Below are 12,752 nucleotides of genomic sequence, written 5' to 3'. Positions count from 1 at the left end.
AAAAAAAAAAAAAAAAAAAAAAAAGAGCCTGTTCTCTGCAAGGTGGTGTAGACCAAGTTTCAAGATACAAAGTTGGGTGAATAAAACACAGTTCAGGCCGGGCGCGGTGGCTCAAGCCTGTAATCCCAGCACTTTGGGAGGCCGAGACGGGCGGATCACAAGGTCAGGAGATCGAGACCATCCTGGCTGACACGGTGAAACCCCGTCTCTACTAAAAAATACAAAAAACTAGCCGGGCGAGGTGGCGGGCGCCTGTAGTCCCCGCTACTCGGGAGGCTGAGGCAGGAGAATGGCGTAAACCCGGGAGGCAGAGCTTGCAGTGAGCCGAGATCTGGCCACTGCACTCCAGCCTGGGCGGCAGAGCGAGACTCCGTCTCAAAAAAAAAAAAAAAAAAAAAAAAAAACACAGTTCAGAGTTACATGCTTAAAAACAGAAAACTGGGGATGGTTTTCTAGTAATTAAGAATCTGGGAAGGATGTTATGGGACTGGGAGCTGCAGCTATCTTGAGAGGAAAACAAAACAGAGTGACCAGCAGGCAGGAACGGGAGTGAGACTGGCTTCTCACTGTAGCCCCGTTTGTTCCTTTTGAATTTTTAACGTCTGTATTCCTACTCAAAACATAAAAATAAACTAATAGGCGGGGCACGATGGCTGATGCCTGTGATCCCAGCACTTTGGAAGGCCAACGGGGGTGCGGATCACCTGAGGTCGGGAGTTCAAGACCAGCCTGTCCAACACGGTGAAACCCCATCTCCACCAACAATACAAAGATTAGCCGGGTGTGGTGGCTCATGCTGGTAATTCCAGCTACTTGGGAGGCTGAGGCACAAGAATTCTTTGAACCCGGGAGGTGGAGGTTGCAGGGAGTCAAGATTGCACCACGGCCCTCCAGCCTCGGCAACAGAGCAAGACTCCATCTCTAAATAAATAAATAAATAAATAAATAAATAACTTCAAAGATAGAAAAAAGAGACAGGGCTGGGAATAATGGCTCATGCCTGTAATCCTAGTACTTTAGGAGGCCAAAGTGAGAAGATTACTTGAGGAGTTTGAGACCAACCTGGGCAACACAGTGAAACCTCATGTCTACAAAAAATACAGAAATTACCTGGGTTACACAATTAAATCTACGCCTCTAGGAAAATGGCCGACGAATCTGCATCTTTCCTTTTTTTTTTAAGTCCCAGCTACTCGGGAAGCTGAGGAGGAAGGATCACTTGAGTCTGGAGGGTTGAGGCCGCAGTGAGCCATGACTGTACCATAGTATCCCAGCCTGGGCGAAAGAATGAGACCCTGCCTCAAAAAAAAAAAAAAGAAAAAAAGAGACTGCTCGGATTTCCACAAAGCTGTGCTTCCAAACACCGGATATGTATTGGCTACATCAGAAGCATCCAGGACAGGACAGGCACGGTGGCTCACGCCTGTAATCCCAGAATTTTGGAAGGCTGAAGCAGGCGGATCACCTGAGGTCAGGAGGTCGAGACCAGCCTGGCCAATATGGTAAAACTCCATCTCTATAAAAATTAGCCAGGCATGGTGGTGGGTGCCTGTAATTCCAGCTACTCAGGAGGCTGAGGCAGGAGAATCGCTTGAACCCGGGAGGTGGAGGTTGCAATGAGCCGAGATTACATCATTGCACTCCAGCCTGGGTGACAGAGCAAGACTCCATCTCAAAAAAAAAAAAAAAGACAAAACTTGGCAAGAAAAACTTCAGAGCTCCTGTCCTACACGATTAAATCTATGCCTCTAGGAAAATGGCCCAGGAATCTGCATTTTTTTTAGATGGAGTCTCTCTCTGTCACTCAGGCTGAAGTGCAGTGGCACGATCTTGACTCACTACAACTTCTCCTTCCTGGGTTCAACCAATTCTCCTGCCTCAGCCTCCCAAGTAGCTGGGATTACAGGCACCTGCCACCACCCCGGGCTAATTTTTGTATTTTTAGTAGAGACTGGGTTTCACCATCTTGGACAGGCTGGTCTTGAACTCCTGACCTCATGATCCACCAGCCACAGCCTCCCAAAGTGCTGGGATTACAGGCGTGAGCCACCGTGCCCGGCCAGGAATCTGCATCTCAAACACACGTTCCATCTGGAAGCATAGATGGGCTAGAGAAGCTAAGAGCAGCAGTGGCCTCAACTAAAGCTACTTCTCATCTTGGCGGATCTGTACAGGGCTTATTTAATTTCCTTTCCTCGAAGACAGGCCTCCGTACAGGGCTTAGCAAGCTGTAGGTGTCCAATAAATATTAAATGGTGTGATGATTCACCAGGAGGTAATGAGCTCAGGATGGAACCAAAGAGAAATTGACCTGGGGCCAGAAAAAGATCTCACGCAACAGCTACCTTGAAGGATTTCCGACCTATCCATCCAGGCTGGGGACAGGCACAGCCTGGGGAAAGATGGCAAGTATGAAACCAGGGAAACCTCAGTTTCCTAGACACACCACAGGTGTTAAAGTTAAAGTAAACTACCCTCAGCATGCAACATCAGTGGGCCCCGGACCCCTGAGAAGAGGCTGCCAGATCCTCGGCGCTCAAAGTACAACTGTTGAGTGAATCCTCAGTTCTGGACCATGAGCTCCCAGAAGACAAAGGACTGTGCCTGACTGTTCCTGGTGCCCATGACACATGTGCATGGCAGGTGTCACCATCGAAACATCTGCGGATCCTGGAGCAAATGCTCACAGGCACCACCCAGCCCAGGCCGAGACGAAGGAGAGGCACAGACAGGCCGCCTCAAGACCCCGGGTTCTCAAGCAGGACCAGGCACCACAAAGAGACTCCATCCTCCACTCACAAAAGCCAAAGGCTGGGCCCCTCCTGCCTTCCTCCGCTCAGACCACCTCGGGTGTCCTTTACTTCCCTAATGGCCAAGCTTTCCCTAGCTTGTGGTCAGTTCCCTGGGCCTCCCTGCCAACTTCATGCCTGCCCCTGCTAAGCCTGGGCTACCCCTGGCCCCCAGCCTCTCACAGAAACCTCAAAAACGTGTGGTTACAGCGGCGGAAAGAACACCAACCCAGTTTCCCCACTCCCCATCTCACTCCAAAATACTGAAGAGTAAGGCAACTTTCTCCCATCCTTCCACGGCCTTTTAGCCATTTGCCTTCCACTTTTCTATATTCCTTTCTTTCCCTCTTTCCAGAAACCCATTTGCCAATGAGATGTCATCTGATTCTTGATGTTTTTTTCCACCTGAGAACGCTCACGTCTACACACTATGGCCTTTTCACTCCTCTAAAATCTGGCAGTAACAGTGGAAGAGGGGACTGTTCTCAAAAGAAAAAAATGTGTTTTCCTAAGAAAACAAAGTTTTAAGAGAGCTATGACAACACTCTGTTAGAAACTCAGGCTGGCTGGGCACAGTGGCTCACCCCTGTAATCCCAACACTTTGGGAGGCTGAGACGGGGGGATCACCTGAGTTCAGGAGTTCGAGACCAACCTGCCCAACATGGTGAAACCCTGTCTCTACCAAAAATACAAAAATTTGCTGGGCATGGTAGAGGGCACCTGTAATCCCAGCTACTCGGGAGTCTGAGGCAGGAGAATCAGTTGGACCCAGAGACAGAGATTGCAGTGAGCTGAGATCACGCCACTGCACTCCAGCCTGGGCAACAGAGCAAGACTCTGTCTCAAAAAAAAAAAAAAAGGCTGGGCGCAGTGGTTCACGCCTGTAATCTCAGCACTTTGGGACGCCGAGGCGGGCAGATCACAGGTCAGGAGATTGAGACCATCCTGGCTAACATGGTGAAACCCTGTCTCTACTAAAAATACAAAAAAATGGTGGTGGCGATCGCCTGTAGTCCCAGCTACTCGGGAGGCTGAGGCAGGAGAATGGTGGGAACCCGGGAGGCGGAGCTTGCAGTGAGCCGAGATCGCGCCACTGCACTCCAGCCTGGGCGACAAAACGAGACTGTCCCAAAAAAAAAAAAAAAAAAGAAAGAAACTTGGGCTGATTCTAGAGCAGGGGTTCTTGCCAGGGCTGATTCTGTCCCATTCCCCTCCACCCAGGGGACACTGGGCAATGTCTGGGGACATCTATCATCACCATGAATGGGGTGGGGGTGGCCTTGGCATGGAGTAGGTGGTGGCCAGGGACACTGCTCAGCACCTGCAGGGCCCCGAACGCCCCACCACAGGGAATGATCGCGCCCCATGTGTCCACAGTGCCCAGGCGAGAGACCCTGTCTGGAGGCCTCTTCTCGCCTCAGAAGCACCCTTCGCGCTCGCTCTCCACCGCGGGTACTCACCGGAGGGGCGCTGTAGCTGGCGTGGGGGTTGTTCTGGATCTCCCACAGCCCTTCATTGAAGCCTTTCCTCTTGTTGGGTTTCCCGTACTTGTCTTTACATTTGTCATAGGGGAACAGGTCCTTGGGTCCCAGGAAGGCTCTGGAGAAGGGAAATGGGGGCCAGTCTCAGGTGAGTGTGGCTACCCCAGGAGGCACCAGAGGAGAAAACCAAGCCCCAGCAGGGGACACTTACGTTTCGTGCGTGCCAAAGAAAAAGATGGGGTACTTGTTGGGTGGGGGCTTCACGGCGCCATCAGCAATGTCATCGATCTGCAGTGAGAGGCCAGTCAGGGGCAGCTTTACCCACGGACCCAGGACATCACCAAGAAATCAGCCAAGTTACTTGGGGCAAATCACCCTGGGAGGAGGGGAGCTTTCAACCCGGGAAGCAGCAGCCCCTTCCCAATGGGAAGCTGCATTCTTCTGTGTCCCCTCCACTGCAAAGCTGTACCTCATCCAGAGAGATCGCCCCTGACCACAGGGAGAGAGCTGGCCCACCCAGGGCAGGTGCTCTACCTGAGCAAAGCCAGATCCCGCCCTCTGAAGCAACCAGGGGGTGGGGCCAAGCTCAGCGTCTATGGACTCCCAGGACCTTCCCTGGGGACCCCTCCCGCAAAGAGGGGCTCACGGGTGGTCCCCCAGAGGATGCAGCTGGCAGCTCCAAGGATGCAGAGAGTGGGGGGTGGGCTACAAGAAACGGTCCTGAGCATCCAGGAAGTCCCACCCTCTCCCTGCAGGCCCATGGGCTCCAGCAGCTGTCAGTCACCTCCCCACTGGAGGCTAACAGCCCCTTCACTTCCAATCAGGTGCTTGGAAACGTCTGGGGCTAGGAGAGCAGGCTGGAGAAGGGGGGACGGGGTAGAGAAAAGCGAGTGCTCTGGGAAGAAGAGAGCTGGGAAAAGGAGGGAAGTGCCTGGAAAGTTGCATTGCTCTGGTCTCCCCCAAGAAAGTCAGCGCGAGCACAGCAGGCTAGAGCGGCTTCTCTGCTCCCAACGCATTCCTTCCCCATCCACCTCTCCAGTTCTGGGGGCTCCTGATCTTCCCTGCCCCACTCACCCAGCTTCCTTCTTGCTCGGGTCTCCTCGGAGCTACTCTCAGAGTCCTGGCCCCTGGGCTTGGCCATGGGCAGCCAGGCCCAGCATCCCTCTCGCACCAGAAGCATCCCAAACTCAGTCCACCCGAGGACCAGCCTGGCATGCTTCACAGGCCCCTTTTCCTCCTGCCTCACCCAGGACCAGCCCACGGTACTCCAAGGCCCACCCATCCCAGCGGCAATGCCAGCTTCGGCCCTGGGCTAGTTCTGGACCAGGGCACCGTTTGGCCTCCCCTTCCACGGCCCCTCCCTGCTGCCCCAGGCTTCCACCCCCAATGCCAACTTCCTCAGTCCTGCCCGGCCAACTCTACCAACCTCAGCCCTGGGAGACTCAGCCCTAAGACCTGGGGATGACAAAAGCCTGGGGTCCCTGCTCCCCGCTGGCCTGTCCCGCTCAGGGCCTGGAACTCACCCCCTCCACACCTGGGACTCCAAGGTGCAGAACATCCTTCAAGCCAGGACACCTGGGACTATCCAGGTCCTCGGGACCCCAGTTTTCAGAAAGGGGCATCCAAGGTCCCCTCGGCCAGCCCCCTTCCCTCAGATGCGCTCCCACTCCCTGGGCCTGGGCCTGTCTCCATTTCAAGCATTAGGGTTGGACCACCCCACCTTCAAGTCCCTCCAAAACCAGCTTCTACATCCTCCTCCCCACAGGGCGCCAGTTCCCAGGGTCCCCCAACAGCCCTGATGCTGACTTCATTCTAAGGTCTAGTTCCCTGAGTCCCAGCGACCCTGTGAACAGAGCCTCCAGCCCCATTACCCCAACCCCAGCACCTCACTCAGAAGTCCCAGCTTCCCTTAGCCTTGATCCTCAACGTTCCCCCCATGACTGCCTCCTCCAACCGTGGACCCCTAACACATGGCCCTCGGCCTCCCAGCCCCTCAAAATTGGGCTTCTCCAGGACCTGCAACGGAGTGCTTCAGCCTCCCATCACATCTGACCCCTGGCCTCAAATCTCAAGTTACCCAGTTTTGCTCAAACTTGAACCTTGAGCCCTCAGGCCTGGGACCCCCAGACCCTCAGGCGAGGGTCCCTCAGGTCCCAGACCCTCCCAGACACCCTGCACCTGGCTCCTCGAGGCACCTCGGACACCCCCAGATACACAAGGCGCGGCTCCCTCAGGCCTAGGACCCCCAGACCCCCAGGGCGAGTTTCTAAGGCCCTACATACCCCTAGAACCCCAGGGCACAGCTTTCTCAGGCCCAGGACCCCCAGACCATTGGCGCGCAGCTCCTTCAGGCCCTGGACACCCCCAAACCTCCAAGACGCGGCTCCCTTGGGCCCAGGACACCCCCTAGACCGCCACAGCATGGCTCCCTCAGGTCCAGGACCCCCATTCCCCCAGGGCGAGAATTTCTCAGGCCCCAGAGCCCCAGGGCACGGCTTCCTCCGGCCCAGGACCCCTAGAACGTCCGCAAGCGACTCCTTCAGGCCCCAAACACCCCCAAACTCCCAAGGTGCGGCTCCCTCGGGCCCAGAACACCCCCAGACTCCCAGGGTGCGACTCCCTGAGCCCCAGGACCCCCACACCACAAGGGCGAGAGTCTCTCAGGCCCCAGACACCCTCAGAACCCCTGGGAGCGGCCCCCTGAGGCCCAGGACCCCCAGACCCCAGGGCGCAGCTCCTGCAGGGCTCAGACAGCCCCAGAACACCTAGGCGTGGCCCCCTGAGGCCCAGGACCCCCAGAACCCGGGGCGCGGCTTCTGCAGGGCTCGGACACCCCCAGAACCCCAGGACTCAGCTCCCTGAGGCCAAGGACCCCCAGACCCCGGGAGGGGCTCCTGCAGGTCCAGACCGTGGGTCCGGCAGGATGCGAACACCCCCAGACTCCAAGAACACGGCTCCCTGCAGCCCAGGACCCCCAGACCCTAAGGGCGGGGCTCCCTGAGGCCCAGGACCCCTAGACCCCGGGGCGCGGCTCCTGCAGGCCCCGGACACCCCCAGACCCCCAGGACGCGGCTCCGGAAGGCCCCGGACACCCCCAGACCCCTAGGGCGCAGCTCCCTGCAGCCCAGGACCCTCAGACCCCCAGGGCGCGGCCGCTGCGGGCCCCGGACACCCCCAGATCCCAGGAACCCCAGACCCCAGGGGCGCAGTTCCTTCAGGCCCAGGACACCCCCTGCCCTCCGGTGCGCGCCTGCCTCCGGCCCGGGGCCCCTGCTGCCCCACCCCCCCCCAGCGGCCCCATCACCCGCGCGGCCTCACCCGGGCCGGCCAGTGAGGGTAGCCCTTCATCTTAGCGAACACCAAGTCCCCAGGCTTGAAGGCGTGTGGCATGCTGACGGCGGGAGGCCCAGGCCGCGGAAAGCGGCTGCGGCGGCGGCAGCAGCAGCGGCGGCAGCGGGAGGCGAAGCCGGGGGCGGGAGCGGGACGCCGAGGGGGCGGGGGCGGCTGCCTGGGCAGCCTGCCGGCGCGCGCTTATTGGGCGTTGCGCCAACGGAAGTTCAGCCCTCCGGCCGTCACGGGCCTGCAAAGCCGTCGTTCAGGACCACGTGCAGAGGACAGAGAAGCTAGGCGACCAATGAGAACAGAGGTTGGAGCACAGTAGTTAACGGGATTGGATAACGGACAGAACCAAGGGGCGTAACCCAGATACTCTAATGGGAGGTTATGGGAGGTGAAAGGGAAAGGTGGGAGGAGACGAACAGAGGCGCTAAGAGAGTGAAGGGGTGGAGCTTAAGGGAAAGAGGCGGGACATAGACCGCTACAAGAGAAGGGGATATAAGTAGGGCAAACATTGGATACCGCAGAAAAGAAGGCCAATCAGTCAACGCAAGGGGCGGGTCATTGACAGCCTCTCCCGCTCAGGAGGAGGGGCTTAAAGTAGAGATGGAAGACACTGGATACCACAAGAGAAGCGCCTCAAGGTAGGGAGCAGGCATTGGCCATTGCAAGAGGCGGGGCTTCAGCGGGAACGTCGGCCATTGGCTGTCGAAAGAAGAGCGATACAACATAAAACAGGGACGGGAGATTGCCAGCTCGAGGGGGCGGGGCTTAGAGGAAGGGGCAGGCTCTCGGGGAGCTCTTAGAATAAACAGTAGCAAAATGCACAGAATAGTTATTTCTTCACTTAGTTAAAAACTTACTGAGTACCTACTATATGCCAGGGCCGCCAAACGCCCCACAGACATATTCATTCAAGAAAAATATACTGAATACCGTGGGGCCGAGGCGCTTGATTGTCCTGGGCTTTCTGTCTCTGCTTGGAAAATGGGGCCCATGATGGTACCGATCTTACAAGATCTTATAGGATTGTGAGGACCCTGCTCTAGACTGTGCCGGGCAACAGGAAATACAGGAAGTATTAGAAGCTATAACTCGGCCGGGTGCGGTGTCTCACGCCTGTAATCCCAGCACTTTGGGAGGACGAAGCGGGCGGATCACGAGGTCAGGAGTTCCAGACCAGCCTGGCCAATATGGTGAAACCCCGTCTCTACTAAAAATACGAAAATTAGCCGGGCGTGGTGGCCGCTCACCTATACCAGCTACTCAGAAGGCTGAGGCAGGAGAATCACTTGAACCCAGAAGGTGGGGGTTACAGTAAGCCGAGATCGCGCCACTGCACTCCAGCCTGGGCGACAGAGCGGGAAAAAAAAAGAAGCAGCTATAACTCTACCTTCCAGGAATCAAGTATACCAGGGCCAAGAAATGTTAACTTTTTTTTTTTTTTTTTTTTTTTTTTTGAGAGGGAGTCTCGCTCTGTCGCCCAGGCTGGAGTGCAGTGGCCAGATCTCCGCTCACTGCAAGCTCCGCCTCCCGGGTTCGCGCAATTCTCCTGCCTCAGCCTCCCGAGCAGCTGGGACTACAGGCGCCCGCCACCTCGCCCGGCTAGTTTTTTTTTTTTTGTATTTTTAGTAGAGACAGGGTTTCACCGTGTTAGCCAGGATGGTCTCGATCTCCTGACCTCGTGATCCGCCCGTCTCGGCCTCCCAAAGTGCTGGGATTACAGGCTTGAGCCACCGCGCCCGGCCGAAATGTTAACTTTTTAAATTCGTTGATGTTGTTATGTTTTGTTTTGCTTTTTTTTTTTTTTTTTTGTAATTAGGATCCATGGTAAGAACTAAAAAGAACCAGGGTGCTTGAGGAAAAAAAGCTGAATAATGGAGACGACTTCTCTCCTGGGGGATCACAGAGGGTTACTGGATGAAGTCAGTTTAACCAGACACTGGGAGGATGAACAGAAGTTGGACGCTATAGTGAGGCGAGCCCTGGGAGGGCATGAGGAGCACAGGGAAGAGCAAAAACAAGCATCTGATCCTTACTTAAGGTCAGGAGTACTAGACCAGCCTGGCCAATTTGGTGAAAGCCCATCTCTAGAAAAAATACAAAACTTAGCCAGGCGTGGTGGTGGGCGCCTATAGTCCTAGCTACTTGGGAGGCTGAGGCAGGAGAATCACTTGAACCTGGGAGGCAGAGGTTGCAGTGAGCCGAGACCGAGCCACTGCACTGCAACCTGGGTGACAGAGCGAGACTTCATTTCAAAAAACAAGACCAGACGCGGTGATTCACGCCTGTAATCCCAACACTTTCGGAGGCCGAGGCGGGTGGATCACTTGAGGTCAGGAGTTCGAGACCACCCTGGCCAACATGGTAAAACCCCATCTCTACTAAAAATGCAAAAAATTAGCTGGGCGTGGTGGCGGGCACCTGTAATTTCAGCTACCCAGGAGACTGAGGCAGGAGAATTGCTTGAACCCAGAGGCAGCGGTTGCAGTGAGATGAGATCGCGCCACTGCATTCCAACTTGGGCGACAGAGAGAGATGGGACTTCGTCTCAAAAAACTAAATAAGGCCGGGCGCGGTGGCTCAAGCCTGTAATCCCAGCACTTTGGGAGGCCGAGACGGGCGGATCACGAGGTCAGGAGATCGAGACCATCCTGGCTAACACGGTGAAACCCCGTCTCTACTAAAAAATACAAAAAACTAGCCGGGCGAAGTGGCGGGCGCCTGTGGTCCCAGCTACTCGGGAGGCTGAGGCAGGAGAATGGCGTGAACCCGAGAGGCGGAGCTTGCAGTGAGCTGAGATCCGGCCACCGCACTCCAGCCTGGGCGACAGAGCCAGACTCAGTCTCAAAAAAAAAAAAAAAAAAAAACAAAAAAACTAAATAAATAAATAAAATAAAAATTAAACATAGGCCAGGCGCCGCGGCTTACACGTGTAATCCCAGAACTTCAGGGGGCTGAGGCAGGCGGATCCCTTGAGGTCAGGAGTTTGAGACCAGCGTGGCCAACATGGTGAAACTTTGTCTCTACTAAAAATACCAAAAAAATTGGCCAGGTGTGATGGCGCATGCCTGCAATCCCAACTACTTGGGAAGCTGAGGCAGGAGGATTGCTTGAACCCGAGAGGGAGAGGTTGCAGTAGGCCGAGATTGTGCTAATGCACTCCAGCCTGGGCGACAGAGCAAGACTCTGTCTCAAAACAAGAACAAAAAGAAAAAACATAGACTTACTATATGACGCAGCAATTCCATTCCTAGCTGCTACGGACTGAATTTTGTATCGTCCTCCCAAATGCATATGTGGAAGCACAGACCTCCCATGGAACCATATTGGAGATATGGCCTTTAAGGAGGCTGACCAGGCACAGTCACTGATACCTGTAATCCCAGCATTTTTGGAGGCCAAGGCAGGTGGATTACCTGAGGTTAGGAGCTTGAAGCTAGCCTGGCCAACATGGTAAAACCCTGTCTCTACTAAAAATACAAAAATTAACCTGGAGTGATGGTGCATGCCACCATTTTGGCCAGGCTGGTCTCGAACTCTTGACCTCAGGTGATCCGCCCACCTTGGCCTCCCAAAGTGAACCACAGGCGTGAGCCACCAAGCCCGGCCTGAGGTGTCTTTTTTTTTTTTTTTTTTTTTGAGACGGAGTGTTGCTCTGTTGCCCAGGCTGCGGTGCAGTGGCCAGATCTCAGCTCACTGCAAGCCCCGCCTCCCGGGTTTACGCCATTCTCCTGCCTGAGCCTCCTGAGTAGCTGGGACTACCGGCGCCCGCCAACTCGCCCGCTAGTTTTTTGTATTTTTTAGTAGAGATGGGGTTTCACCGTGTTAGCCAGGATGGTCTCGATCTCCTGATCTCGTGATCCACCCGTCTCGGCCTCCCAAAGTGCTGGGATTACAGGCTTGAACCACCGCGCCGGGCCAAGGTGTCTTTTTAGGATGATGCAAACTTTCCAAATTTAGATTATGATGATGGTTGTACAATTCTGTAATACGTTATAAACTTCATTGAATTATATACTAAAAGAAGTGAAATTGATGGTATGTTAATTACATATCAATAAAGCTGGGTGACCATGGTACCTGACGCCTGTAATCCTAGCACTTGAGGTGGGAGGATTGTTTGAAGGCAGGAGTTTGAGACCACCCTGGCCAATATAGCAAGACTGTCCGTACTAAAAATAAATAAACAGGAACTGGGCGCGCTGGCTCACGCCTGTAATCCTGGCACTTTGGAAGCCTGAGGCAGGTAGATCACGAGGTCAGGAGTTCAAAACCAGCCTGGCCAAGATGGTGAAACCCCATCTGTACTAAAAATACAAAAATTAGCCAGGCTGGTGGCAGGCGCCTGTAATCCCAGCTACCCAGAAGGCTGAGGCAGGAATATTGCTTGAACCCAGGAGGCGGAGCCTGCAGTGAGCTGAGATCCGGCCACTGCACTCCAGCCTGGGCGACAGAGCAAGACTCCGTCTCAAAAAAAAGAAAAAAAAAAACCATATGTATATGTTTTTATATGTAAAGATGTATTTATATATTTACATATATTGTATATATATTATATATTTTATATATATTTATATATTTTTTATATACATATACACACAGCCTGGGGGTGGTGGCTCACACCTGTAATCCCAGCACTTTGGGAGGTCAAGGCCGGCAGATCACAAGGTCAGGAGTTTGAGACTAGCCTGACCAACATGGTGAAACCCCATCTCTACTAAAAATACAAAACAATTAGCTGGGTGTGGTGGCACACACCTGTAATGCCAGCTACTCAGGAGGCTGAGGCAGGAGAATCGCTTGAACCTGGGAGGCGGAAGTTGCAGTGAGCCAAGATCGTGCCACTGCACTCCAGCCTGGGCAACAGAGTGAGAATCCATCTCAAAACATAAAGAAACAAAGAAAGCCTTTTGTTTTTTTTTTTTCTGAGACAGAGTCTTGCTCTCTTGCCCAGGCTGGAGTGCAATGTTGTGATCTCGGCTCCCTGCAACCTCTGCCTCCCGGGTTCAAGCGATTCTCCCACCTCAGCCTCCTGAGTAGCTGGCACTACAGATGCCCACCACCACACCCAGCTAATTTTTGTATTTTTAGTAGAGACGGGGTTTCACCATGTTGGCCAGGCTGGTCTTGAACTCCTGACCT

The 12,752-nt window shown here is 54.5% G+C and overlaps 1 protein-coding gene across 3 annotated transcripts in view; it reads right to left on the bottom strand.

Annotated features, from left to right (window-relative positions):
* The window catches only part of HDGFL2 (HDGF like 2), a 35,774-nt gene extending 27,976 nt beyond the window's left edge, over positions 1 to 7,798 (bottom strand). For 2 of the 3 annotated variants that reach the window (XM_025366526.1, XM_025366525.1), the window contains exons 1-3: positions 7,590 to 7,798; positions 4,483 to 4,559; positions 4,251 to 4,389 (exon numbers count right to left, since the gene is read on the bottom strand). In XM_025366526.1, coding sequence (XP_025222311.1) covers positions 4,251 to 4,389; positions 4,483 to 4,559; positions 7,590 to 7,661 — 288 coding nt within the window. In that variant the 5' untranslated portion in view covers positions 7,662 to 7,798. Of the gene's footprint in view, positions 1 to 4,250; positions 4,390 to 4,482; positions 4,560 to 5,345; positions 5,939 to 7,589 lie in introns of those variants that run through there. The other variant, XM_025366524.1, reaches the window with a different exon arrangement.
* Positions 7,799 to 12,752: the final 4,954 nt, after the last annotated feature.

Source organism: Theropithecus gelada, chromosome 19 (genome assembly GCF_003255815.1).
Source record: "Theropithecus gelada isolate Dixy chromosome 19, Tgel_1.0, whole genome shotgun sequence".
NCBI lineage: Eukaryota > Metazoa > Chordata > Mammalia > Primates > Cercopithecidae > Theropithecus > Theropithecus gelada.
This window is presented reverse-complemented; position numbering and strand designations above follow the sequence as displayed.